Below are 26,023 nucleotides of genomic sequence, written 5' to 3'. Positions count from 1 at the left end.
ACATGAATGCTGGACTCTGCCCCGTCAGCCGCGTCATTGGATTTGATTGACAGCAGCGGGAGACAATGGCTGCGCTGCTATCAAGCTATCCAATCAAGAGCTGGGATCCCATGGAGAGAGGGACAGCGCGTCCCACGCCGCTGAGATGAAGAGGCTCAGGTACGTAAAATGGGGGGGGCGGGGCGGTGACTGCCAGGTGTTTTTTCACCTTAATGCATCCTATGAAACAACCCCTTTAACTTTCCTTCCAGTCAGATTTAGCCCCGGTTCACACTTCTGCAGATCAAATGCAATCTGAAAAGCACAGATTTGCATGTCATGTAAAAAGCATTATTCCCAATGAAGGCTGTTCACATATATGTGGTGCAAATTTGATCCAGTTCAAAAAAGGGTCCTGTGCGAGTTTAGTGCGGTGCGAATTTCAGCTCCATAGACCTTTATAGGACTGGATTGAATTCGCAGTCCAGTGTTCACATCACTGCAAGTTATGATTTTTTTTTTTTTGCCTAGATTTTATAGAAAATAAGGCTGGGTTCACACTGCTGCGGTGTGGGAACGCTGCAAATCGCATCGCACCGACTCGCACGGCAGTTCACACTGCCATATGCGAACTGCTGGGGAGTGTCATACAATGTTAACGCCACCCCCAGTTCAGCTCGCATATCACACTGCGAACTGGCAGTTCGTACATGAATCGGATCTCATAGGTGTGAACACCCATGCGATCCGATTCTGGTCCGAACAAAAAAAGGGTCCTGTGCGCGTTTGGACCGAATGCGGTGCGATATCAGCCATACTATCTGTATGGCTGATATCGCACCGCACAGACATCACATGTGATGTGAACAGCAGTGCACTGCGAATCACATGCGATGTGTGAACCCAGCCTAAAATTGCAGATGTGACCCACTCCCCTCAGACATTGCCACTTAGGCCTGGTTCACACCTACGCAGGTTGCAGTTTGCATATTCCAGGTGCATTTAGCTTTTTCAATACACATTTTTGATCAACTGAAATCTATGGAACCAGAAAAAAGTCCCTGGCCTGGTCCATAAAATGCACAGATGTGAACTACATCCATAGGAAGCCATGTTAAATGGACTGTAGTGTGTTTCTGCAAAACTGAAAATGCACTAAAAATGCATAGGTGTGAACAAGACCTAAGGGCCGGTTCCCACTTGTGCGATGTCCGACATCTCAATTGTATGAGATCTCTGTGTGATGCGATTTCAGCCATACAGATAGTGTGGCTGAATTTGCATCGCATTTGGACCAAACTTGCACAGGACCCTTTTTTGGTCCACATTAGCTCACCCATGCGATCCGATTCATGTCCAAATTTGCAGTTTGCACTGCAATATGCGACCTGATTTTGGGGGTGTCATTAACTTTTAATTGACACTCCCAGCAGTTTGCATAGGGCAGTGTGAAATGCCGCTGGGAGACATGCGATATGGGAACCCGCAGTGTATTTGCAGGGTTCCGGCATCGCTGCAGTGTGAAACGAGCCTTCGCCCTTGTTCACATTGAATGCGGCTTTGAAATTGTGCAGTATGAATTTCAGCTCCATAGACTTCTATGGGACCGGATTGAATTTGCAATCCGGTGTTTACAACACTGCAAAATTTTTACAACTTGGATAGGGATTAGGAATATGGGATGCCCATAGGGTAAGTTATTGTCATCCTATTTAAGGATTTAGTACATTCTGAATAAAGTTAGAGCCAGAAGATTGAAATTGCAAATTGAATTGGATATGAATCTCCTCCTGCATCTCCATGCAGACTGTTGCTCCTCCTACAGCTCAACCTCCGCAGACTATAACATCTAAGTTCTTACCATCCGACTGTGTGGTGGCAGAGATATCACTAATGACCGTGTAAAAGCAATGTTCTTAGATCTTTCACCTCCTGCCCATAACTTGAAGTTACTGTATTGAAATTTGACACATCCTCTTCTATTAAATAGTAGGGGCCCACTCTGAATAGGCCTCTCTACTGTGACTCTGGTTGCTCGCTGCCACTAGGCCTGAGGCCCAGTGGGTTAAAAGCATATCTTCTAGGAAATATGGACTACTGTTCCCAGCCAGCCCAACTTGCAAATCATGTGCCCACAGGCAACATCGACATGACACAGATCCCCACAGTCTCTTTTCTGCTTCAGGACTCCCTATCATCCACCATGTGTATTGATGAAGACTCCACTAGTGACCGTGTACTAGCAGAGTTCCCTCAGACTCCTTGGCACCTCCTGCCCCACTGTGGTAACACTCACCAACCTTCAAACAGCCCTGAGTCCTTGATGAGGAACTTTGACTGGACCATGCGTACCGACAGTTTCACCTTCCCCTCTGCTCCAGGAGTTCCCTGCCACCATCCGACCGTGTGGTGGCAGAGACATTGCCAATGACTGTGTAGAGGCAATGTTCCCTCACAGCTCTCTCTGGGCCTTCTCCTGCGATCGGCGCACCCCCCCCCCCTCAAAAACACAGGCCTAGCGCGCAGCATAAGCCTGCCTAAATTTACCTGTGCTGGATAACCTAGTAAAATAAATGTTACTAGCACCGACTTATTGGTAGAGAGTGCTATACCTAGATTTTATAAAAAAAAAAAAAAAATCGCAGATGTGACCACTCCCCTCACTCATTGGCACTAAGCCGCCGTACACGTTGAATGTGGCTTTGAAATCGTGCGATGTGAATTTCAGCTCCATAGACTTCTATGGGACCGGATTAAATTTGCAATCCAGTGTTCACATCACTGCAAATTAATTATTTAGCCTAGGTTTTATAGAAAATAAAATTGCGGATGTGACCACTCCACTTACAAATTGGCACTAAGCTCTCACTCGCATTGAATGTGGCTTTGAAATCGTGCAACTTTGTCTGAAATCGCACAATTTCAAAGCTGCATGTCAGTGCGACTTGGGAGACATCTGTCCGGCTTCATGCACAGATGTCTATCGCGCCCGTAATCGCCAAAAGCAGTGCAGGAATTACTTTTTCAAATCAATATGGCACCGCAAAGTCGACGCACCGATTTGAACAGTGCAATTGCCAACAATGGGGTTCAACTTGTCATGTGATTTGACCTTTCCAAATCACATGACAGCTCCATTGCGAACGGGGGCTTATGCGAATTCTATGTGGATCAGATGCGATCTGAAAAGCATAGATGTGCAAGTCATGTAAAAAAGCATTATTTTCAATGAAGGCTGTTCACATATGTGGTGAAAATTTGATCCTGTTCAAAAAGGGTCCTGTGCAAGTTTAGTGCAGTACAAATTTAAGCTCCAAAGAATTCTATGGGACCGTATTGAATTTGCAGTCCAGTGTTCACAACACTGATATTTTTTTTTTTTTTTGTAGATATTATAGAAAATAAAATCACAGGTGTGACCCACTCCTCTCACAAATTGGCACTAAGCTTTTGTTCACATTGAATGCGGCTTTGAAATCGTGCAACTTCTAAAATTGCACGATTTCAAAGCTGCATATCAAGATGTGTGCGGCTTCATGCACAAATGTCTATGCAAGTCGCACCCTAAATCGCCAGAAGCAGTCCAGGAACTTTTTTTTTTTTTTAAATCAATGCGGCACTGCAAAGTCTACGTCGCACCAATTTGAGAAGTGCAATTGCCAGCCATATGGTGCAATTTGTCATACGATTTGACTTTGTCAAATCAAATGTCCAGTCACTCCAATGTGAACAAGGGCTAAATTCGCATGGAAACTGCACATGCTTAGCAGAATTCACGTTGCAATGTAAAAAAATCACAATGCGAATTCACACCGCATCAGTGTGAACTGGGGCTCAGTCAAACTGAGTCCATTGGCCAGAATAGAAAATTGTGTATGCATCAAATGGCAGTGCTGAGATACTTTTTTTTTTTTTTTTCTCACTATAACGATCATATTTTGATTGTGAGATTGCATGGTGGAAACAGATGTGATCAATAATTTTAAATTGGTAAGTTATGATCATCTCAACTATCAATCAAAATCTACTTACCAGTGTTTTAGCATATTTAATCAACTGGGTTGTTGGCTATAGATCAATTATTCCTGCCAGGAAAGGAGTCAATGTGTGTTTTGAGGCGTGAATGGTCACCATTTTCCAGTTAAAAAAAAAAAAAAAAAAAAAAAAAAAAAAAAACCTACTTGAACAAGATGTAAACAGATGATAATCCGTGGGCTCATAGGAATGAATAGCTAGACCATTTTTTTTTTTTTTTTTTTCATCCGTCAATGGATGGGTGAAAAACAGATGGAACGTCCGTGTGATAGGACCCTTTGATCTTTGCATGTGCATAAAGATGCATTTTTTTTTTTCTTTTCAAGTATAGGCAGGTGCATTTTCATCTGTCGGTGTGCATTTCCTGTGTGTGTGTGTGTGTGTGTGTGTGTGGATTTTTTTTTCCCCTTTTTGTGTTGTGATTTCCACATTAGGATTTGGAGTTGATAACAGTTAAAGTGGTAGTAAACTGCATCCAAAAAAAGAAATCTAAATCTGACCCTGAGCATTTTGAGTCATAATGTGCTAGTATGCAGCACATTATGACAGATTTGCCTGAAAACGAAGCCCTTCAGTAGCGCGATGTCTCCACTAACGGTGCTTCCATCTTCACTCGGTCTTCTTTCTGGGTTTGTGGGCTCAGGCGATTGTCACGCATGCGCGTGGAAGTCACGGTTTACAGCACAGCTCTGTGCCAGTGACATCACTGGCTGCATCCAAAGTAAATCTCTCCTAAAAGGTGCATGTTTAGGACATTTTTACAGTACCTATAGGTAAGCCTTTTTATAGGCTTGCCTATAGATAAAAATTATACAAGGGAGTTTACTCCTACTTTAAAGTGTTTTCTCATCTTTTGTAGAATAAATGAAAAGAACTAGGCTTATCGCCGAAATGCGTCTGCCACTGTCTGTGTACTCACTGGTATGGCAAAATAAAATACTTGATGACTATGGAGTTGCCAGCTGTCCTTTACTCGATAACTACTAACCTTGTAAATTATCCCAACCCAATACCCCATACTCCGGTCCCTGCGGGACTTACTCTGGGGATGCTGAGCTATCAGATCCTAGGCATCTGTTCCAGAAGGCCAGGGATTTATAGTGCAGCGCTTCTCTGTGCAGCAAGGTGTACAGTGTTCACTTGTTTTTTTTTTTTTTTTTCCTTTTCAGTCGAGGTAAACCCTTTTTAAATTGGAACCTCCTGGGGCAGATCAGAGCGATCCTGATTGGTCAGTGCCTGCATAGTGAATCACTCTGGACCAGTTACATGGAGTCTGACAGTTGATCATCCCCAGAGGGAAGTCCAGCAGGGGCTGGCAGGTGGGGAGGGTGTACAGTGTTTCCATTTTTTTTTTTTTTTTCTTTAAATTATAACTGAAGACAACGTGTTTTTTTTTTTTTTTTTTTTTTTTTTTTTTTTTTTTTTTTAAATGGGTAGTTGAGCTGCGATTTTACCACCCTCTGACTGCCCTGTTAACCTAACATAGCAGGTGGAGTGGGTTGTACACATGCCATGGCTCTGATGCTTTGCTTCATGACCATGCCAAAATGTGTACCTCCTGTCACATCAGGCAGGCAGTGCTGCTACTGAATGTGACCCATTGAAATAAATAGAGCTGCAGTGCGGTGGCTTTACCATCGGTATTCGGCTGCTAGCGGGGGTGGTTTTGCCCCCCGCTAGCGGCCGAGAAAGGGTTAAAAACCACAGCCCACCACAAAGCGCCTATGCAGGCGCTATTATTAGCGCAATAGTGCCTGCATACCGCCCCAGTGTTGAAAGGGCCCTTAAACACAAGTTCAATTATGTTGTCATGGGAATTTTATAGAGACCTAACATGTCAAATTATATTTGAGGCTTGTGTGTTTTTTTTTTTTTTTTTGTTTCAAGGATTGCAACCTTGTCATGTTTTTTATTGCAGTCTGTGTCCCTGTTGTGGCCCTTTCACACTGAGGCGCTTTGGCGCTAAAAAAAAAGCACATGAAAACCTATTCCCCTTAAAATCAATGAATGCTTTCACACTGGGGCGGTGCACTTGCGGGGAGATGAGAAAACTGCAAGCAGCATCTTAGGAGCATGTTTGGCGTTATCAAAAAAGCACCCCTCTTCATTGAAATGAATGGGAAGCACTTCAAAAGGGCCTCAAAATGGTTCCTGAAGTAGTTTGAGTCACATGACCTTCAAAAAAGCACATCGCTAACAGCACAAAAGTGCTTGAAAAGCGTTTGGCGTTTTATGGGAAGTTTTTAAGCGCTTTAGTGTGAAAGGGCTTTTACCCTGAATTGTCCTGGTGACCATTGTGCTTGGGTCAGAAAGTGTTATAAAATCCAGAATTTTACAGTTGGCGCAAAGACAATTTTTCCAATGGGGGAACTGTTCTGACGTCAATTGCCAAGTTGGGAGCTCCTTTACTTGCGAGAGATTTTTCTCCCATATAATTTCCCAAGGGGACACAGAAAGCAAAAAATAAATGCATTATTTTAAAAAAATGTGTGCATATGTTTTAATATCATAATTTTTTTTTTCTATAAAACTTGAAAAAAGATGTACTTTTTTTATGTGAATTGAAATACTAGTTTTGTCTGACCTGGAACTAATTTCAAAGTATAGATCTGCTATTTTATTTTAAACATTTAGACCCCTTTTACGCTGAGAGCGGTTTCAGGCGTTTAACGTTAGAAATAGAGCCTGTAAAGTGCCTGAAAACCGCCTCCCATTAATTTCAGTTTGACTTTTCACACTGGGCAGGTGCGCTTGCGGGACGTTAGGAAAAGTCCTGCAAGCAGCATCTTTGGGACGGTTTGAGAGCGCTGTATCTATTGAAATGAATGGGCAGCGCCTGAAAAGCACTTTGGAAGCGCCGCAACATGGGTGATTTTAATCCCTTTGTGGTCAAAAGCACCCCGAAAACTGCCACTTAAACAGGCATAAAACGAGCAGCGCTTTAGCGCTAACGCGGCCATGGCCCCAGTGTGAAAGAGGTCTTAGAAATTATTATCAAACCTTTTGGATAATGTACCATTTGTCTGGAGTTGCTACTGAAAAACAGCAGTACATGTCTAGGTATATGAGTATGCCTAGGCATTCTACTCCAGTGCCTACAGAGTTCTAACTGTATATCTGCCTCTGACTGCTAGTCTCTGAAGATTCAGAATGCTATTAGTCATTACTGTGCTGCTCACTGTTCTCTTTGCTGGAAGGTTTGACGTGGGGATGAAAACCCTGCCTCTATAAAGATGGTTGCTTCCATACATAAATACTGTGCAGAAAAAGGCATGGTTGATCACTAAAAGGGAAAGATCTGCTGCAGGAAGACTTTATGCAACATTTTTTGGGGAAAGCTTCCAAAGTCCAGTTCTTCAAATTTTAGTAAGCATGCATTAATATGGTAAGAGAGAGTATTTAAGATCCTTACATTGATGGTTAATAGAATGCAACCCTTAAAGTGGTGGTCAGAATGCAACCCCTATAGCCAGCCAAAGGACTATGCAGGTACCGCACCATCAGATGGTAAGTCAATCAGCCACAGCTCAAGGAACCCCTAGCAACCTGTGGAGGAAGCCTGGGGTTCCACAGAACACTGGTTGAGAATGATTGCAATAGGGCCATGGTAAAAAAACAAAACAAAACCCTTAAGTGATTCATGTGTACATATCTGACGTTTACGAGGGCTATGGTATTTGTTTTGAGGACTCTGTATAGATTGGAATCCTTGATCCCAGTAGATTGTGACTATAGCCCTATATGTTCTCCCCACAGCGTGCCATCAGTCGGACGCAGTACGCCGAGCATGAAGACCTATCGGATGTGGAGGATGTGGTCAGTGTTCGCGGCTTCAACCTGGAGCAGAAGGTCAGCAGCACCAACTACCGAGGGGACTACGTGCAGGTCATGGAGGGCAAAGGTAGTGACAGATGGCTGGTTTATGTACTTTAGTGTTGGAGGGTGGCCACTGAATGAATGAAGTATGACAGTCCAGTCAGTGTAAGCTTTCTGCATTGATTATGTAAGAGACATTAAAGCCTAAATGTTTCATAAAACCGATAATATAACTTGCATATATTTGCTGTTTTTTCTTAATTCAGAGGATTTTTTTTTTTTTTTTTTTTTAAGTCTTTTGAAAGTGTACTTCCTGTGCAGCTGGGACCCATGGTCCCCTCTGTTTGCACTCCTGCTCTGTAGCACCTATGCAGCATTCCAAGCACCACTCACACGGGCAAAAGCCAGTGTCTCCTGCTCCTCCACATCGATGACTGACAGTGGCTCTCTTGCTCTCGCCATGCCTGTGTGTGGCACTACAGCCTGTCATTGGCATGAATTGCTGTTCCACTGTAGTCGTGTATACAGCGGTGCTATCATAACCATAACTACAGCATACGCGCGTTTCCAAAAAAACAGAACATTTTCTATTCTTTTGCAAACGTTCATACACTGTACTTGTGCTTAAAGTATCAAAGCCATATACACGTATAAACAACCAGGGACTTTCTTGTTTTTTGGGTTTTTGTTTTGACTATGAGACAGGAAGGGAAGGGAAATCTCCCCAATGGGGGACACAGGTGGCAAAAAAAAATTAAGTGTTTGTAACCCTCGCAAAACAAAAATTTTCCAGCACTCTTAGCAGCTGGCCTGCAAAATAACCAAACTGACCCTGTATAACAATTTGTGCGCAATTAAACTCTGTTTTAACATGCACTTGCAAATATATGTGGAAGCCACAGTGTCTGACAAAACTCCTCTCTATACTGCAGTCCTAACTCAAGATGAGTCTCCAAGTTGGAGCATGTATAGAAATTGATAAATGAAGAAGTGGGCTCCCTTCAGGCATACCTGCCCTTAAAGGCACAGGGGCACATTGGACCCCAAGCAAGAGCACAATGGCAGCTGAAGGCACCCAGTGTGTCCCCACACCAAATCCAGTTAACACGCTACACAAAAAGATGGCATATGTGGTTCTGTGTTTTTTTTTTTTTTTTTTTCTCTCTATTTGCTCATGTACTCTTTGGATGTGAGGAGCAAAGACAAGAAGCCCTGTGTAGGTCAAAGCACCCTCAGCATTTCTAGTCCGTCATTGTGAGTAAGGGCAGATGAATCATTTAGCAATGTACTTCAGGAATCCATCTGTCCTTAGAGCAGGCATGCCGGCAGGAGGATGTGCTTAGCCGACAAAGCTCCTCCTCCAGGTGAAATAAAAATGCCCATGAAGTCTCCTGAGATTTGACATAATTTGGGTCTAAGCTAATAATCACGAAGCAACTGAAGAAAGGTAAACATTTCAAAAAAAGTAAATATAATATACTTTCCCAAGGCGTCTTTCAGGACAGCACCTGAGAGATAGCGACTCCACCCACCGGAACAGGAAACACCTTCTTCCTCCAAACTTTAAAGGGAGGCGCCTCCCCACCATACCTCAGTTTTTGTGTTTCCTCCGGCCTGGAGGGAACATCTTTTGAGGGGGAGTCAGGTTCTCTCAGGTGCTCCTGGGAGACGGGGCTTCCTTTCTTTTTTTCCTCCTTCAGGGACCCGCTGTCCTCCCGGCCTACCCAAGCCTCGGCAGCGGTAGCAAACGGGCTCCTCTTCCCCTCCTGGTGCTCGGTGAGAGCCGTAGACCCGGTGATCCGCGCGGTCATAGGGCGGCGGTGCGCGTGCGCCGCCGCCATGTTTTTTGGCCGGCAGGCGCGGCGGAAGTGACATGGCGGGGTCGCTGGGTCAGCAGAAGCGTCATTTCTGGCGTGGATGCAAGGGGGGAGGAGGGAGGACAGGAACTGGCGCCTACTTCCGCTTCCGGTCCGGTGCAGATGCACTATGGGAGTCCGGAAGCGGCTTATAAAGCCACAAGTGAGGAGCTGCACACCAGAGATGGAGGACTCAGCGTCTGCAGCGGTGGGGACAGGCACAGGCGCCAGTAAAGCTCAGGTAGGAGCAGCAGTTTAAGTCTGCCTTTCTTCCTTTCCTGGGTTTGGTCTATTTTCTTTTTTCTTACCCCCTAGTGGCAAGGGGCCTGTCTGGGCACTAGAGGCTGACTGGTTTCTTCTTAGTGCACCTGTGGGTGATTCTTGTGTAGCTGAGACCGGGTCTCACTAAAAGGTCCCCTGGTTTTTTTCCCTTTTTTGTTTTTTCTCTCACAGGCTAAAAGCTCTGACCCAAAAAAGAGATGTCCTTCTTGCAGGGCCAAAATGGGAGAAAATTGGAAAAAAGTCTTATGCAGTACATGCATCACTTCTTTAGTTAAGGAGGAATCAGCTTCGGTTTGTGATGATCTGGTTGCCTCTGTAAAGAAGGAACTATACGCCACGATTCAGACTTTTCGTGACTCTTTAGTTAATCCAGCTGCTAGTCAGCCATCCACTTCTGAGGCTTCCCAGGGTTCTATTTCTTTCCCCATGGTAGAAGCTTTACCTGAAGGCCCCTCTATCAGGGAAGAGCAGTCCCCTACTCCTTCCGTTAAAGATTCGGAGGAGGAGGGTGAGGAAGCGGAGGTGGCTCCTTCCAAATTTAAGCTTTCCCTAGAGGAGGTAGACGGACTCCTTAAGGCTATCCATGTTACACTTGGCTTAAGTGAGGAAAAGAAGGAGTTATCTCTTCATGACCGCATGTATGCAGGGTTAAATGAGCCTAAGGGGCGAACATTTCCGGTTCATTCGGTCATTTCTGACGCCATTACTAAGGAATGGCAAGATCCAGAGAAAAAGCCCTTTTTTTCCAGAGCCCACAAAAGGCGATTCCCTTTTGAGGAGGACCCTTCTGCGGTGTGGAATAAGGTGCCCAGGTTGGATGCGGCCTTTTCACAGGTCTCAAGATCCACAGACCTGTCTTTTGAAGATATGGGTGTTCTAAGGGATCCAATGGACAAACGCATGGATCTTTTGCTCAAGAGATCATGGCAATCAATCATGAGCAATTTAAAACCAGCAATGGCCACAACCTGTGTAGCCAGGAATCTGGAATACTGGGTGAACCAACTTAGATCTCATATAGTGGCAGATTCCCCCAAGCAGGAGATCTTAGATTCCTTTCCTACCCTGATTTCTGCTGTTGCTTATATTGCTGATGCTTCGGCTGAAGCTATCAAAATGTCAGCTAGGTCTGCAGCTTTAGCAAATGCTGCGAGAAGAGCTTTATGGCTAAAAACCTGGCCAGGTGATACAGCTTCAAAGAGTAAACTTTGTGGTATTCCCTTTTCAGGTGACCTTCTTTTTGGCCCTGATCTAGATAATATCCTAGACAGAACTGCCGATAAGAAGAAGTCCTTTCCGGTCAAAAAGAAAAAGCAGACCCCAAAACGTCTTTTTCGACCTCAAAAAACTCAACAGCAACAGCAGGAAAATAAGTTTCAGGGCAGGAGAAAAAATTGGTCCGCGCAAAAGGCGAAGGGCAAAGGCGGAATTCTCTTCCGTCCTCCTTCACAGGCCGAAAACTCACTATGACTCATCTCTGCGGGTTGGCGGAAGATTACGAGAGTTTCTTCCGCAGTGGTCAGTGATAACTACAAATCAGTTTATTCTGACCACTCTCTCGCAGGGTTATACTCTCGAGTTTTCCAGAAGCCCCCCAAGAAGGTTTCTGGTAACAAATGCTCCTCGAGATCCAATAGGGGCCCTGGCCATGAAATCCTCTCTGGAGGAACTGATGCAACAGGGTGTAGTAATCCCGGTGCCACCAGAGGAATGGCACAAGGGTTTCTATTCTCATGTCTTCCTGGTAAAAAAACCAACAGGAAGATTTCGTTTAATTCTAAATTTAAAGCCACTAAACAGAGCCATCAAATACAGAAGGTTCAAGATGGACTCAATTTTCACCGCCAGAAATCTTCTGACTCCAGGTTGTTTCATGGCGTCAGTGGATCTAAAGGATGCATACCTGCATATTCCAATCTCATCCCAGTCCCAGAGGTTTCCCAGGTTGGCGGTAAGGTTGGAAGGCAGAATTCAGCATCTGCAATTCAGAGCCCTGCCCTTCGGGCTATCATCCGCACCCCGAATTTTTACCAAAGTAATGGCAGAAGCCCTAGCTCCGCTGCGTCTTCAGGGAATCGCAGTAATTCCTTACTTAGACGATCTGCTATTTTTCGCCCCCTCAAGAGAGGAGTTGAGGAGCAATTTAAGCAGAGCATGCAGCCATCTGGAGTCTCTCTAGGTTGGATCCTAAATCTCCAAAAATCTTCCCTGGAACCATCTCAGGAGATTCGGTTTCTAGGGTATATAATAAATTCGGTAAGCCAAAGAATTTTTCTTCCTTCAGAGAAGAAAGGAAAAATCCAGGATACAGTGTCTTTTTTGCAGACCAACCAGCAGCTGACGGTAAGGTTGGTCATGTCAGCCCTGGGTGTTCTGACTTCGTCAATGCCAGCTGTTCAGTGGGCAAGACTGCACTTCAGACATCTGCAGGCTTTTCTTCTGAGATCTTGGGATCACAATTTGGAATCCCTAGATTCAGAGGTAGGAGTTCCAACCCAAGTGAAGAGGTCACTATGGTGGTGGAAAAGGCAGGATATCCTATCGGAGGGGTTAGTCTGGGCCTTTCCAATCGGAAAAAGGCTGACAACCGATGCCAGTTCCTGGGGTTGGGGAGCCCACCTAGAAAAGGGTTTCACTCAGGGAAACTGGTCCGGGAAAGAGGCGACCAAGTCCTCAAACTGGAGAGAGCTCAAGGCGATCGACTTGGCTCTGAAGTCATTTGCTCAGGGGCTTCGGGCCCAGCATGTTCAAATACTAACAGACAATGCCACGGCCGTGGCTTACATAAACAGGCAGGGAGGTACAAGGAGCAAATCGCTGCAAGTACTAGCCATGAGCATTCTCCGTTGGGCAGAAGGACACCTGCTGTCTTTATCAGCAGTCCATCTAAGGGGATCCCTGAACAGGGTAGCGGATTTCCTGAGCAGAAACCCCATTCGGGAAGCAGAATGGTCGCTGAACCCAGAGGTTTTCGCCATGATTGTCGAGAAGTGGGGGCTGCCAGAGGTGGACCTGTTCGCCTCAAAGGAGAATGCCTTGGTTCCGCAATTTTTTTCCCTAAGTAATCACGACGGGTCACTAGGAACAGATGCCTTGGCGTATCCATGGAGATTCCATCTCTGCTACGCTTTCCCCCCATTCCAGTTAATTCCCTTAGTTTTAAGATAGATTCAAGGGGAAACAGTACCGGTTATCCTAATCACGCCTTTTTGGCCAAGAAGGGCTTGGTTTTCAACCATTCTGAAAATGGCGGCCAGGCTTTGTTGGCATCTGCCCCTCAGGCACGATTTACTATTTCAGGGGCCAGTAAATCACCCAGAGGTAGCCACTTTGGCGCTCACAGCCTGGTATCTGAAGAGCAGCTCTTACGGAGCAAAGGTTTTTCCAACCGGTTAATCTCTACGCTATTATCCAGTAGGAAAAGGGTGACTAGAAATATCTATTCCAAGGTCTGGAAGGTTTACAATACATGGTGTTATTCATCTGACCATGACCCAGGGAGTCTTGTTTCCATTCTGGAATTTTTACAGGTTGGTGCTGACAAGAGACTAGCAGTTAGTACCTTGAAGGTGCAGGTAGCTGCGATAGCAGTGTTCCTAGAAAAATCGGTGGCCTCAGATCCGTTGGTAACCAGATTTTTCAGATCCCTTATGAGATCCAGACCAGCACCACTTAAGTTGTTTCCAAAATGGGATCTGTCGATAGTCCTCCAGGCTCTAACAAGGAGTCCTTTTGAACCTTTGGAAGAAGCACCACTCAGATATCTCACTTTTAAGTCTGTGTTTCTGATTGCCATGGTCTCTGCACGCAGGATCAGTGAGCTTAATGCTTTATCAGTTAAGGAACTCTATTTATCTATCTTCCCAGATAGGGTTATACTTAGAACAGACCAGAAATTCTTACCAAAGGTAGCTTCAGTACAAAATCGTGTTCAGGACATTGTACTTCCGACCTTCTGCCCCAACCCAGTAGGGGAGAAGGAGACTTGTTTTCACATGTTGGATGTTAGAAGAGTTTTGTTATGTTACTTGGAAAGGACAAAGCTCTTTAGACGTTCAGATTCTCTGTTTGTGCTATTTTCGGGCAACAGGAAAGGTTGCCAGGCTTCTAAAATCTCTTTAGCAAGGTGGCTGAAGTTAGCCATTTCAGAGGCTTATTCGCATGCAGGTGTGTCTCCTCCAGCAGGAATTTCTGCACACTCAACAAGAGCATTAGCGGCCACTTGGGCAGAGAGAGCTGGTGCCACCCCTGAACAAATCTGCAAGGCGGCAACATGGTCGAGTTTTCACACATTCGTGAAACATTACAGGCTGGACCTCACATCTGCTAATGATCAGGCGTTTGGCAGAAAGGTCCTGCAAGCTGTTGTCCCGCCCTAAGGGGGTAAGTCTCTGTTATCCTCTCAGGTGCTGTCCTGAAAGACGCCTTGGGAAAAACCAAGTTAGACTTACCGGTAACTTGTTTTCCAGAAGTCTTTCAGGACAGCAACATCCCGCCCTATTGTATTGTATATACTATGCTGTGACTAACGTATGTGTTTATGTGTTCCGGCCGGAGGTCTTCTTTACTACAACTGAGGTATGGTGGGGAGGCGCCTCCCTTTAAAGTTTGGAGGAAGAAGGTGTTTCCTGTTCCGGTGGGTGGAGTCGCTATCTCTCAGGTGCTGTCCTGAAAGACTTCTGGAAAACAAGTTACCGGTAAGTCTAACTTGGTTTTTCCTATCTATTTACGAACAGAGCAAGACAGACTCTAGTTCTGCTTTAAGTTGCAGTTAACACTTTAAATGAAACCTCATGAACGAAGTATGGAGGCTGCCATTACTGGCCTTTGTCTGAAAAGTTACGTGTCTAACTTCAAACTTCACTCAGTCACTAAGGGCTGGTTCACACTGGTCTGACATGTGCTCTGGAAGTCGAAGCACAAGTCTCATCACATGTCAAAATGAATGGTTCCCTATGAGAGCCATCTTAACTGGTCAGACTTGTGTCTGTCCGACTTTGAAAATGCTCCCTGCACTACTTTGGTCCAGCTTGGGCACGATTTCAGCCCATTGACTTCAATGGAAGTTGCATCTAAGTCGGATCATCGCCTTAACTGATCCGACTTGTAGCATGCGACTTGTGCTCTGAGGATCTTGAAGGGGAACCCCACGTCAAAATAAAATTTAAAAAAAAAACGGAGTGGGCCCCCCGCCCCCCCCCCCCCCCAAGACTTTATCCGAGCATGCAGCCTGGCAAGTCAGGAAAGTGAGCGCCCCCATTCCTGGACCATACCAGGCCAAATGCCCTCAACGTGGGGTGCTTTGAAATCAATGGGCTAAAATCTCCTCCAAGCCGGACCAAAGTAGTGTAGGGAGCATTGTTGGACTGACACAAGTCGGACCAGTTAAAACTGGTCTCATAGGGAGCCATTCATTTTGACATGTTGGACCAGTGTGAACCGGCCCTTAGTGATTCATAAGTTTGAAGTCAGACACTGCCAGGCACGTAACTTTTCAGACAGAAGCCAGCAATGGCAGCCTCTATACTTCGTTCGTGATGTTTTATTTTGGTATTGGGGAAGATAGAACCTCTGTCAGGTTTGTATTTGTAGTATTTGTAGTCTATGTCCCCACTGAGAAGCTTTCCCCTCTCTCTCCTGTTGCAATAGAAATATGTGAACTTAATTTGAGCGTTCTTTTCCGTTTGTGTACAGCTTATAGTAAAACATGTCATGTGTTTGTTGTTTTGTTTTTTTTTTCTCCCAATAGACTTTACATATGAATATGTTCAAAGAGAAGCCCTTAGAGTTCCTCTTCTTTTTCTCAGCAAGGATGGGCTAGGTATTAAGTAAGTCCCGTATTTTGCATCATACATTATTTCCACATATCTATTCTTTTTCTGTTGCTGGTTTATATAAATGCCTATTTATGGAGGTGCCAACCTTCCTCAATGTGACTTTGGCTCTGCTTTTTTTTTTTTTTTATTAACCTGACACGGCATATCTTTGTAAGAGTAAGCCAGTCATTTTGTTATTACCAATCACGCAAACTATGTCTGTCTTCCTTCTCATCACATATACCTGCATGGATTATACCCATTTTGCTTTTCCTATTGTAGGATGCCAGATCAGGATTTTACTGTCAGGGATGTGAAACTACTAGTCGGTAAGTGGTCGTTTTTTTTTTTTTTTTTTTTTTTTGTGTTTTTTCACTTTCAGTAGGTCTTTATTAAAGTTTTGGAAGATGCGTGATATTACCTGTACAAATGTTCACATGTAATCAACATTGTAAAAAGGTACCAAGTGTGGCTGTGAGCCATAGAAAACAGTAATGGTTATGATACAGATTAAGTATGGCATAATATAAGTTGGGTTTACAGTAACAATAGACTTGTTATGAGCTACAGGAATAGGTCCTGGCTCTTTGACTGAGCAGATATTTTCCTGTCTGCCATTCCTAGAGTGAGAGCTTGCCATATATGTGCAGGTTAAAAAAGTTATTTATTTTTTGCATATGGCAAAGAATATAAAGTTGTCTGCTATTAACATCCATTCTCTGCCATTATTGTACAGAACATGGCCACTGTATGCAGGAGAGCCTGTGATTGTGTTCATGGTTGCCACCGACACCCTCAACTCTCACCCTCAACAATAAAGAGCAGACCCTGCATTACCCACTTGCTGAATTCCAACTTTCTATTCACTGGAACTGAATGGAATGATTAATCTCTGCCTACATCATACCTCTGTACTATGTTGCTCTGTTGCCTGCAGATCCTCTGATATTCTGGGTTTAGTTGTGGCTTTCTTACAATGACACTCTGTATAACCTGCTGATAGACTCTGTCCCTTCCACTGCCACTTCCTGCAGCAGCCAGAGTCTATAACATTCCCCTGGTCCCATGCCTTTTTTTTTTTTTTTTTTTTTTTCAATGATTTTTATCTGTATTGCTGGACCCGACAATTCATTATAGCCGCAAGTACTTTTAAATGACTTTTTCCCTTTTTTAGAAATGTCATTTTGTGCAGGGACTGTTCTAAACACGGGAAACATGCACCACTTTACAGGCATACTATAGACACCCCCCCAGGTACAATATTTAAAGGAATATTTCACTTTTATTGTTTCACTTTAAACATTATTAAAATCGCTGCTCCCCAAAAAATGGCCGTTTTTTTTTTTAAATCGTTTTTTTGCATTGATACATTTCCCCTGGGGCAGGACTCCCATAGACTTTTAACCGATTCAGCCCCGGAAGATTTTACCCCCTTCCTGACCAGAGCGTTTTTTGCGATTCGGCACTGCGTCGCTTTAACTGACAATTGCGTGGTCGTGCGATGTGGCTCCCAAACAAAGTTGACGTCCTTTTTTTTTTCCCACAAATAGAGCTTTCTTTTTGTGGTAATTGATCGCCTCTGCGATTTATTTATTTATTTTTTTTGCACTATAAACAAAATAAGAGCAACAATTTTGAAAAAAACGCATTATTTTTTACATTTTGCTATAATAAATATCCCCCAAAAATATATAAAAAAAAAATTTTTTTTTTTTCCCTCAGTTTAGGCCGATCGTATTCTTCTACATATTTTTGGTAAAAAAAAAATCGCGATAAGCGTTTGGTTTGCGCAAAAGTTATAGCGTTTACTAAATAGGGGATAGTTTTATGACATTTTTTATTAATTTTTTTTTTTTTTTACTAGTAATGACGGTGATCAGCGATTTTTTTTTTTTTTTTATTGTGACTGCGACGTTATGGCGGACATGTCGGACATTTTTGACACATTTTTGGGACCATTGTCATTTATACAGCGATCAGTGCGATTAAAAATGCACTGATTACTGTGTAAATGACACTGGTAGTGAAGGGGTTAACCACTAGGGGGCGGGGAGGGGTTAAGTGTGTCCTAGGGGAGTGATTGCTAACTGTAGGGGGATGGGCTGTGTGTGTGACGTCACTGATCTCTGCTCCGATGACAGGGAGCAGAGATCGAGTGACACTGTCACTAGGCAGAACGGGGAGATGCTGCTTACATCAGCATCTCCCCGTTCGTCCTCTCCGTGAGGCGATCGCGGGTATCCCCACGGCGATCGAGTCCGCGGGACCCGCGACCCGACTCACGGAGCTCCCGGCTGGCGCGTGCACGCAATGGCACGGCAGGGAATTCAAATGGACGTACCTGTAAGTCCATTTGCCCAGCCGTGCCATTCTGCCGACGTACATCTGTGTGCGCCGGTCGGGAACTGGTTAAAGGAATTTGCCGCAAATACCCCAAATGGTTCGCTATTCGGCGAACACCCGACGTTCGAGTCGAACGTAATGGCATCATCCCTAATAGCATCCAATCGGAATTAATTTGTCACTGGTCTGATTTATTTAGGATCAAATCTGTTTGGATGCTCTAAGTTACTGCATTTGTGCATTGATCACCAGTCTGCATTTTTGTTTTTTTTAACATCATAGTGCCCTCTAGTGGTACTTCTTTACAATGCTCTCTAAGCCAAATAATCACATCTTTCAGTTACAGGGGGTCCCCTAGTTACAAACGACTCCTACTTACAAACGGAGGGAGACAACAGGAAGTGAGATGAAATCTACCCCTAGGAAGGGAAATTCACTCCTGTAAGAGCTATTATGGGGAAAAGGTACCTCCACTGAAGCTTTATCACCAAGGCTTGTTTCCACAACAACCCAAAATTTTCAAAATCCAATTATCATTGGGACAGAAAGTGAGGTGAAATCTTCTGAACAGGGGCACAGACAGCAAAACAAATGTTACAGGGGTGATAACCCTTCCCTATCCTATCCGAAAAGCTTAAAAATAGTTTTTTTGGCTGGAGCTACACTTAAAAAAATGGACCTGTTCCGACTTACAAACCGATTCAACTTAAGAACAAACCTACAGTCCCTAACTTGTTTGTAACCCGGGGACCCCCTGTATTATTATTTTACAGAATTTATAGATCACCAACAGTTTACGCATCACTTTACAATATAAAATGGAGACAATACAGTTACAATAAAATAAATGAGGATTAAGAGGGCCCTGCTCAGAAGAGCTTACAATCTAATAGAGTGGGGCAGGTGGTATAGAAGGTTATAACTGTGGGGAATGAGCTGATGGAAGTGGTAAAAGATTAGTTGGAGGTGTGATAGGCTTCCCTGAAGAGGAGTTTTTAGGGATTCACACGGAGACTGACGCTTTTGGGGGTCAGATTTAAAATGAGCAGTTTTTATGATTCATAACATAATGTTCTTTTTGGGGGGAAAAAAAATTAAACTCTTAGATTCGCACACAAGTAGAGATGCTGATTGCTCTTCTACTAAAATGTTTTATTGAGAAATGTTGGTTGCCTGACTTTATGCTGATTTTTCTGCCTTCAGTTCTACCTACAGTATGTTGCCGACCTGGAACATGTGGGCATTTCACCCTTTTGTTCTACAATTCTCGTACCAGATCAGTGATTTTGAGATTTTTGGTGCCAGGCAACTAGATATAGTATATCAGTTGTTGCGGCCTTAACATTTTATTTCAGGACAAGTTTCTTTTCTTGTGTCAGAAGATATTGTGAGACTAATGCCCTGTACACACGATCGGACATTGATCGGAGATTCCGACAACAGAATCCATGATTTTTTTCCGATGGATGTTGGCTCAAACTTGTCTTGCATACACACGGTCGCACAAAGTTGTCGGAAAATCCGATCGTTCTGAACGCGATGACGTAAAACACGTACCACGGGGCAGTAACCTTTAGCTTTCGTCTCTTAATTTATTCTGAGCATGTGTGGCACTTTGTGCATCGGATTTGTGTACACACGATCGGAATTTAACCGATCGGATTTTGTTGTCGGAAAATTTTATAGCCTGCTCTCAAACTTTGTGTGTCGGAAAAAGTCAGATGGAGCCCACACACGATCCGAATTTCCGACAACATAATCCGCACTTTTTCCGTCGGAAAATCCGACCGTGTGTACAGGGCATTATATTTGCACTTTTTTTTTTTTTATGACCAAGTTTTTACATTCTCCTTCTTCTTTCTTCTTCTTTTCTTTTTTTAAAATTTTTTTTTATTTACCATTCAAATGTTTGGTTTGGCTACTGGCAGCAACCAATCTGTTTGTCCGCTGTAGTCACTGTGCTTTATTGGCCAAGTTACACATGCACACTCATCTCCACCTGTCTATAGATTCATTTTCTGCAAGTAATAGACAAACAGTGTTTCTCTTGCTGATATTTCTGTCTGGAATTACTTTGCAGTATAAGGAACATGCTTGGTCATATTCATTCATATCATGCAAAATGTTAAGCAATCTTAAAGCCGAACTCCAAGCAAACAGCTAAATACACATATAAAATACACATAAGCTTGCAGTTTTAACTGCCAAACTGTTTGCTTTTGTATATCTCTTCCGGAGATTTACTGTATGCCTCATTGCACACCAATCACTGTCAGACTGTATTTTACTCTGCAGTCCAGTAACATTTACAGATCCTGTCCCTCATCCACCCTGTGGCTAGACATTGAAAAGAAAAGCGGAAGACCAATGAGCTAATCTGTCACTCTGCTCTTTCTTATCTGCATGCTTCTTGCACTGCAACACTTCTAATTGGCTCTTTGTGCTGCTCCTCCCTTTCCCAGTCTGAACTTGGTTGTACAGTGACTGCAAAAGACTGATACCAGGTCAAATGTAAATTAAAAAAAATAATAAAATACTTGTATTAATCATAAATAGTTGCATTGTGTATATTTTTATCTTCTATAAGTTTGGCTTTAATAGACACCTCATTCTTTCATAGCATCTCATCTAATGTCAGTTATCTTTTTTTTTTTTTTTTTTTTTTTTTTTGCTGTATGTCAGAAAATGAGTCTGAGTAGCTGAATGACCATGCAGTGTCTGTATTTTTCCTGTAGGAAGCCGGCGTATAGTTGATGTGATGGATGTGAATACACAAAAGGGTACAGACATGAGTATGTCACAGTTTGTTCGCTACTATGAGACACCAGAAACTGAAAGGGAGAAGCTGTACAATGTGATCAGCCTGGAGTTTAGCCACACCAAGCTAGAAAAAGTAGTCAAGAGGCCAACTGTGGTATGACTTTTTTTTTTTTTTTTTTTTTTTTTTTTTTTTTCTTCTAAGTTATTACAAAAAAAAAATGCTGAATAACTTGTTCCACTACAGGATGGAGTACTGACTTTACTTGTAACAAGTGTGTTTTCCTATTCTACAAATGCTTTTACTGTTATAACTTCATTTAGTACAGGAAATAGATTTCCTTTTATTTGATTATATGTATAAAAATCGCAGCCTGTTGACACCAATCTGCATTTTCAAGTGGATTCATTAACTTTCTGTGTCTCTTGATGTCTTCAGTGGTGAGATCCTCCTGCCTCTCAGACAAATAAGTCTCACTTTTTTTTTTCCCCTCCATTCTTCACAATGTACAGTAAGGGTTCATTCAGATGGGTGCTGTCAAAGTTTGATATTCAGCTGCTTCTGTGTAGCCTCGGCATCCGCGCAGCCTTGGCAGGTTGCCTGGGCACAGCTTGGGGTTGACGCAGGCACAAAAACAAAGATAGTCTGCACATAGGATGGGTGCCAGCAGTCTGAAGGAATTATTAAAACACATGCTTTATTTACTACCGCTTTAGCGGTCCAGGTCCCTTAACTGTGCTGGTACCTTCTCCCCGGGTGCTGGTCTTCGGGTATCTACATTGGCCGGCCTGGGATGACATAACTGCTGCACATGTACAGGAGTTGGTTGTCCCGGCGCACAAGGACAATACCACTGATGTAACCTGAACTGTGGGTTCAGTTTATATGCCGCAGAAGACTGCAAGAAGGGACAGGTATAGTGAGGTGTAAAGTATTTATTTGATCCCCTGCTGTTTTTGTACGTTTGCCCACTGACAAAGAAATTATCAGTCTATAAATTTTTGAAAAGGGAAATAAAAAAAAAAAAGTGTTTTTTTTTTTTTTTTTTTTTTTTTTTTTTTTTGGCAAATTGTTACACAACACACATCAGGTAGGTAGAACACATCTATATCAGTATGTTCAGTGATTCATTCTATTGGTATCATCCTCAGTATTTCTGTTTAATAATAAACATTCTAAAATCTCACTCCTACCCTATCGGTCTATAATTTTAATGGTAAGTTTATTTTAACAGTAAGATTAATAACAAAAATATCCAGAAAAATGCATTTAAAAAAGTTATAAATGGATTTGCATTTTAATGAGTGAAATAACTATTTGATCCCTTTGCAAAAGAGGACTTAGTACTTGGTGGCAAAACCCTTGTTGGCAATCACAGAGGTCAGATGTTTTCTGTAGCTGGCCACCAGGTTTGCACACATCTCAGGAGGGATTTTGTCCCACTCCTTTGCAGATCCTCTCCAAGTCATTAAGGTTTCGAGACTGACGTTTGGTAACTCGAACCTTCAGCTCCCCCATATTTTCTGTAGGATTAAGGTCTGGAGATTGGCTAGGCCACTCCCTTGTTGCCAGACCCATTTTCAGTGCCCTGGATGAGGGAAGGAGGTTTTCACTTAAGATTTGATGGTACATGGCCCCGTCCATTGTCCCTTTTGATGTGGTAAAGTTGTCCTGTCCCCTTAGCAGAAAAAACACCCCCAAAGCATGTTTGACGGTGGGAATGGTGTTCTTTGGGTCATAGGCAGCATTCCTCCTCCGCAAAACATGGCGAGTTAAGTTTATGCCAAAGAGCTTGCGGCTGCTGCTGATCATTAACCAGATTCTCCTGTGTAGTTCGTTGAAACTCCATGAGCTCTCTTTTTGAGGCGCCGCGATTTCAGCTGAACTCGCACGATTTCAAACCTGCCCTCATTGTGAACGTGGGCTAAGAGTGATTCTAATCTCAACTCATTACCTGTATAGAAGACACCTGGGAGCCAGAAATCTTGCAGATTGATAGGGGTCAAATACTTATGTCACTCCATTAAAAAACAAATCGATGTATAACTTTTTTTGAAATGTGTTATTTTTGTTATTCGGTCTCACTGTTAAAATTTGCCATTAAAATTGTAGACTGATCATTTCTTTGTCAGTGGGCAAACGTACAAAATCAGCAGGGGATCAAATACTTTATTCTCACTTTAGGTGTTTTTTATCACAGAAGAGATTTGCAATGACTGCATTTTTATTGCAGAAAACAAATGCATTTTACAAGAGACTGTGAGCAGTCAGGCTGTTATCACAGAGGAGTTATGTAATGCCTGCCTGCTCAGTTGTTGTGTTGTGTGTGTGTGTGTGTGTGTGTGTGTGGGTTTTTTTTTTTTTTTTTTTTTTTTTATTCATGCAATTCGGCTTGATTGAGAACTCCTGCAACCATTTAAAATGTCTTTCACCTAGTGAAGGAATGGGAACCTTTTAAGGGGTGAGGCAAACGCAACTAACTGGAACTTGTGTGAATTATTTCCCCTAAATGTGATTTATTTGTGATCTAATCCAGATTTTACATTTTATATAGGTAGACACAGTTGACTGGGTAGATAACATGTGGCCTCAACATTTAAAGGTGAAACAAAAAGAAGCAACTAATGTCTTGTCTGTAATGAAGTATCCCAAAGTTAAAAAGTAAGTTGTGTGTGTTGGTGTGTGTGTGTTGGTTTTTTTTTTTTTTTTGTGTTTAAAACCTTTACATTTTTAGTTCTCCTTTTTCTTTTAAAGTGATGTCGTGAGTATGTAGTAATATTGTATTATAATTAAACTTTGTCTTTCCGAGAACTAATATTTTTCAGTAGGATCTACATTGTATTTTTAAAACCTTTATTCTAATGTACCTGACCTGTGCAAGCACTGGAGGTAACAACTGTGCCCAATGAGAAATGTTCAGATTGTGCTCAGTGCCACACAGGGGCTGCCACTATCTACAGTTTTGTGTATAGAATGCCTGTTTTAAAGTAAATGTGTCTGCATAAAAACAATTCAAACATGAGGTTAGAAGGTCCCCATTGGTGTTTGCCCTTACCTGTAGTTGAAGCTGAGAATGCCATTCTACTGCTTGGGAATCCACCTGAATCGGGACATGCACTGTAATACAGATTTTGACTTCTGTAAAATAGAGCTATTTGATACCTCCCTCCTATCCCTTAGTGCCCTTGGGTTAGCTTTTGCCCCTTAATATGGAAACCAGTGTTTACCAAATAGTATAGGCCCATTCTTAAGCTAATTTTTAGCAGGTACTGGCTGAATTTAAATGCATGTGTGGCTTGCCCCTGCTTGAAAGAAGTTTGTTTGTTTTGCTCAACTTCTGTTGAAGGGATATGCTGGAAAACTTAAGTGGATCATGACAGCCGACTGGCTGAATGCAAAAAGACTGTCCATGGTCATCTGTATAATGTACTCCTGCATAAAGACCACCAAGAATACTTGCCTAAATCACCCCAGGACTCCATGGATTCTAAAAGACCTGCAGCATTGTCCTCGCCCACAGAAAGGGCCCTCAGACAAAATTGCATGGTTCATCTGGGACGCAGCCTAAAAAGGGAACCAGAAGGCATGCAAACTGTGCACACAAGGAGGAAGCAACGACCAAGCGATGCCTCTCTTGGGAAGCAACACCACATACAGAGGCATCTCCTCAATATCAATGCTTTACTACTAAGGATGGAGGAGGACCCAGAGTAGGAGGAAACATCCCTGTTGCAAATTATGGCGGCTATTCGGCAGCATTGAAAAGGAACACCAGATAACTGTTACGTTTCTTCTATGTCTGCTGACATCTGGGACTGACTTTAAGACTCGGCAGAAGAAAAATCCAAAATCGGGAACATGAAGGAGAGAATGTGCCTTAACATCAGATTATTTGGCATTTTCTAAGGGCTTTGAGGCATGTGACTAACATCTTAGAGGAGTGGTTTAAAACTAATACAGGCTACAGCATCACTCCAACATTTTCCCAATTGAAGAGCTCACAATTTTCCTTCCAAACCACCTCTTCTGGAAGCTGCACCAAGGTTTTTGATCGCCAAGATCCTAAATTTCTGTGATAGGGATGCCATCCTTAAAGTGTCAGGAACCAATCACAGATATGCTATGCAACAATAACAGAATTTTTTTGTCTGTTTTTGAAAGGGTTGCATGAGTATAGTTTACATAGCATGATGTATCCTGCTAGACTCCATGGAGGCAAGGCCCACTTTTTCAATACTCCTAAAACTGATCGCTGGCTGGTACTTGGGATGGCGGTCACCCCACATACACCATTAGATGCTTATCCTTTCTCTGTAGATGTGACTGTAAAGACACTCTCAAGCCATGTACAGTGGTTATAAAAAGTCTACACACCCCTGTAAAATGTCAGGTTTCTGTGATGTAAAAAAATTAGCCAAAGATGACTAATTTCAGAACTTTTACCACCTTTTTAATGTGACCTATAAACTGTACAACTCAATTGAAAAACAAACGGAAATCTTATAGGTGGAGGGAAGTAAAAATAAAATATGGTTGGATAAGTGTGCACACCCTTAAATTAATACTTTGTTGAAGCACCTTTTTGATTTTATTACAGCACTTTCAGTCTTTTTATGAGTATGAGTCTATCTGCTTGGCACATCTTGCCTTGGCAACATTTGCCCACTCTTCTTTGCAAAAACACTCCAAATCTGTCAGATTGCGAGGGCATCTCCTGTGCACAGCCCTCTTCAGATCACCCCACAGAATTTCAATCAGATTCAGGTCTGGGCTCTGGCTGGACCATTACAAAACTTTAATCTTCTTCTGGTAAAGCCATTTCTTTGTTCCTTTTGGATGTATGCTTTGGGTCGTTGTCATGCTGAAAGATGAAGTTCCTCTTCATGTTCAGCTTTCTAGCAGAAGCCTGAAGGTTTTGTGCCAATATTGACTGTGTCAGAAACCATGAATCAGACCGAGACAGAAGTACAGTTAATCACACTTGTTTAATAATAAAAAGGTAAACAGAGTAAGCCTAGTCAATACATAGCTAGAGTTCAGTAACCAGATCGGGTAGTCAGCCAATGTCAGAGAGCCAGAGATCAACGTAGTAGTACAGCAAGCAGGATCAGGAGCCAGAAGGATGTCAGCCGAGCAAG

The 26,023-nt window shown here is 43.0% G+C and overlaps 1 protein-coding gene across 4 annotated transcripts in view; it reads left to right on the top strand.

Moving 5' to 3' along the window:
- The window catches only part of KDM2B (lysine demethylase 2B), a 209,119-nt gene that overhangs the window by 6,481 nt on the left and 176,615 nt on the right, over positions 1–26,023 (top strand). For 3 of the 4 annotated variants that reach the window (XM_073626678.1, XM_073626654.1, XM_073626645.1), the window contains exons 2-6: positions 7,771–7,915; positions 15,718–15,796; positions 16,067–16,113; positions 20,863–21,041; positions 23,440–23,546. In XM_073626678.1, coding sequence (XP_073482779.1) covers positions 7,903–7,915; positions 15,718–15,796; positions 16,067–16,113; positions 20,863–21,041; positions 23,440–23,546 — 425 coding nt within the window. In that variant the 5' untranslated portion in view covers positions 7,771–7,902. Of the gene's footprint in view, positions 1–7,770; positions 7,916–15,717; positions 15,797–16,066; positions 16,114–20,862; positions 21,042–23,439; positions 23,547–26,023 lie in introns of those variants that run through there. The other variant, XM_073626661.1, reaches the window with a different exon arrangement.

The sequence above is a fragment of the Aquarana catesbeiana genome, linkage group LG01, assembly GCF_042186555.1.
Source record: "Aquarana catesbeiana isolate 2022-GZ linkage group LG01, ASM4218655v1, whole genome shotgun sequence".
NCBI classification, from domain to species: domain Eukaryota; kingdom Metazoa; phylum Chordata; class Amphibia; order Anura; family Ranidae; genus Aquarana; species Aquarana catesbeiana.
This window is presented reverse-complemented; position numbering and strand designations above follow the sequence as displayed.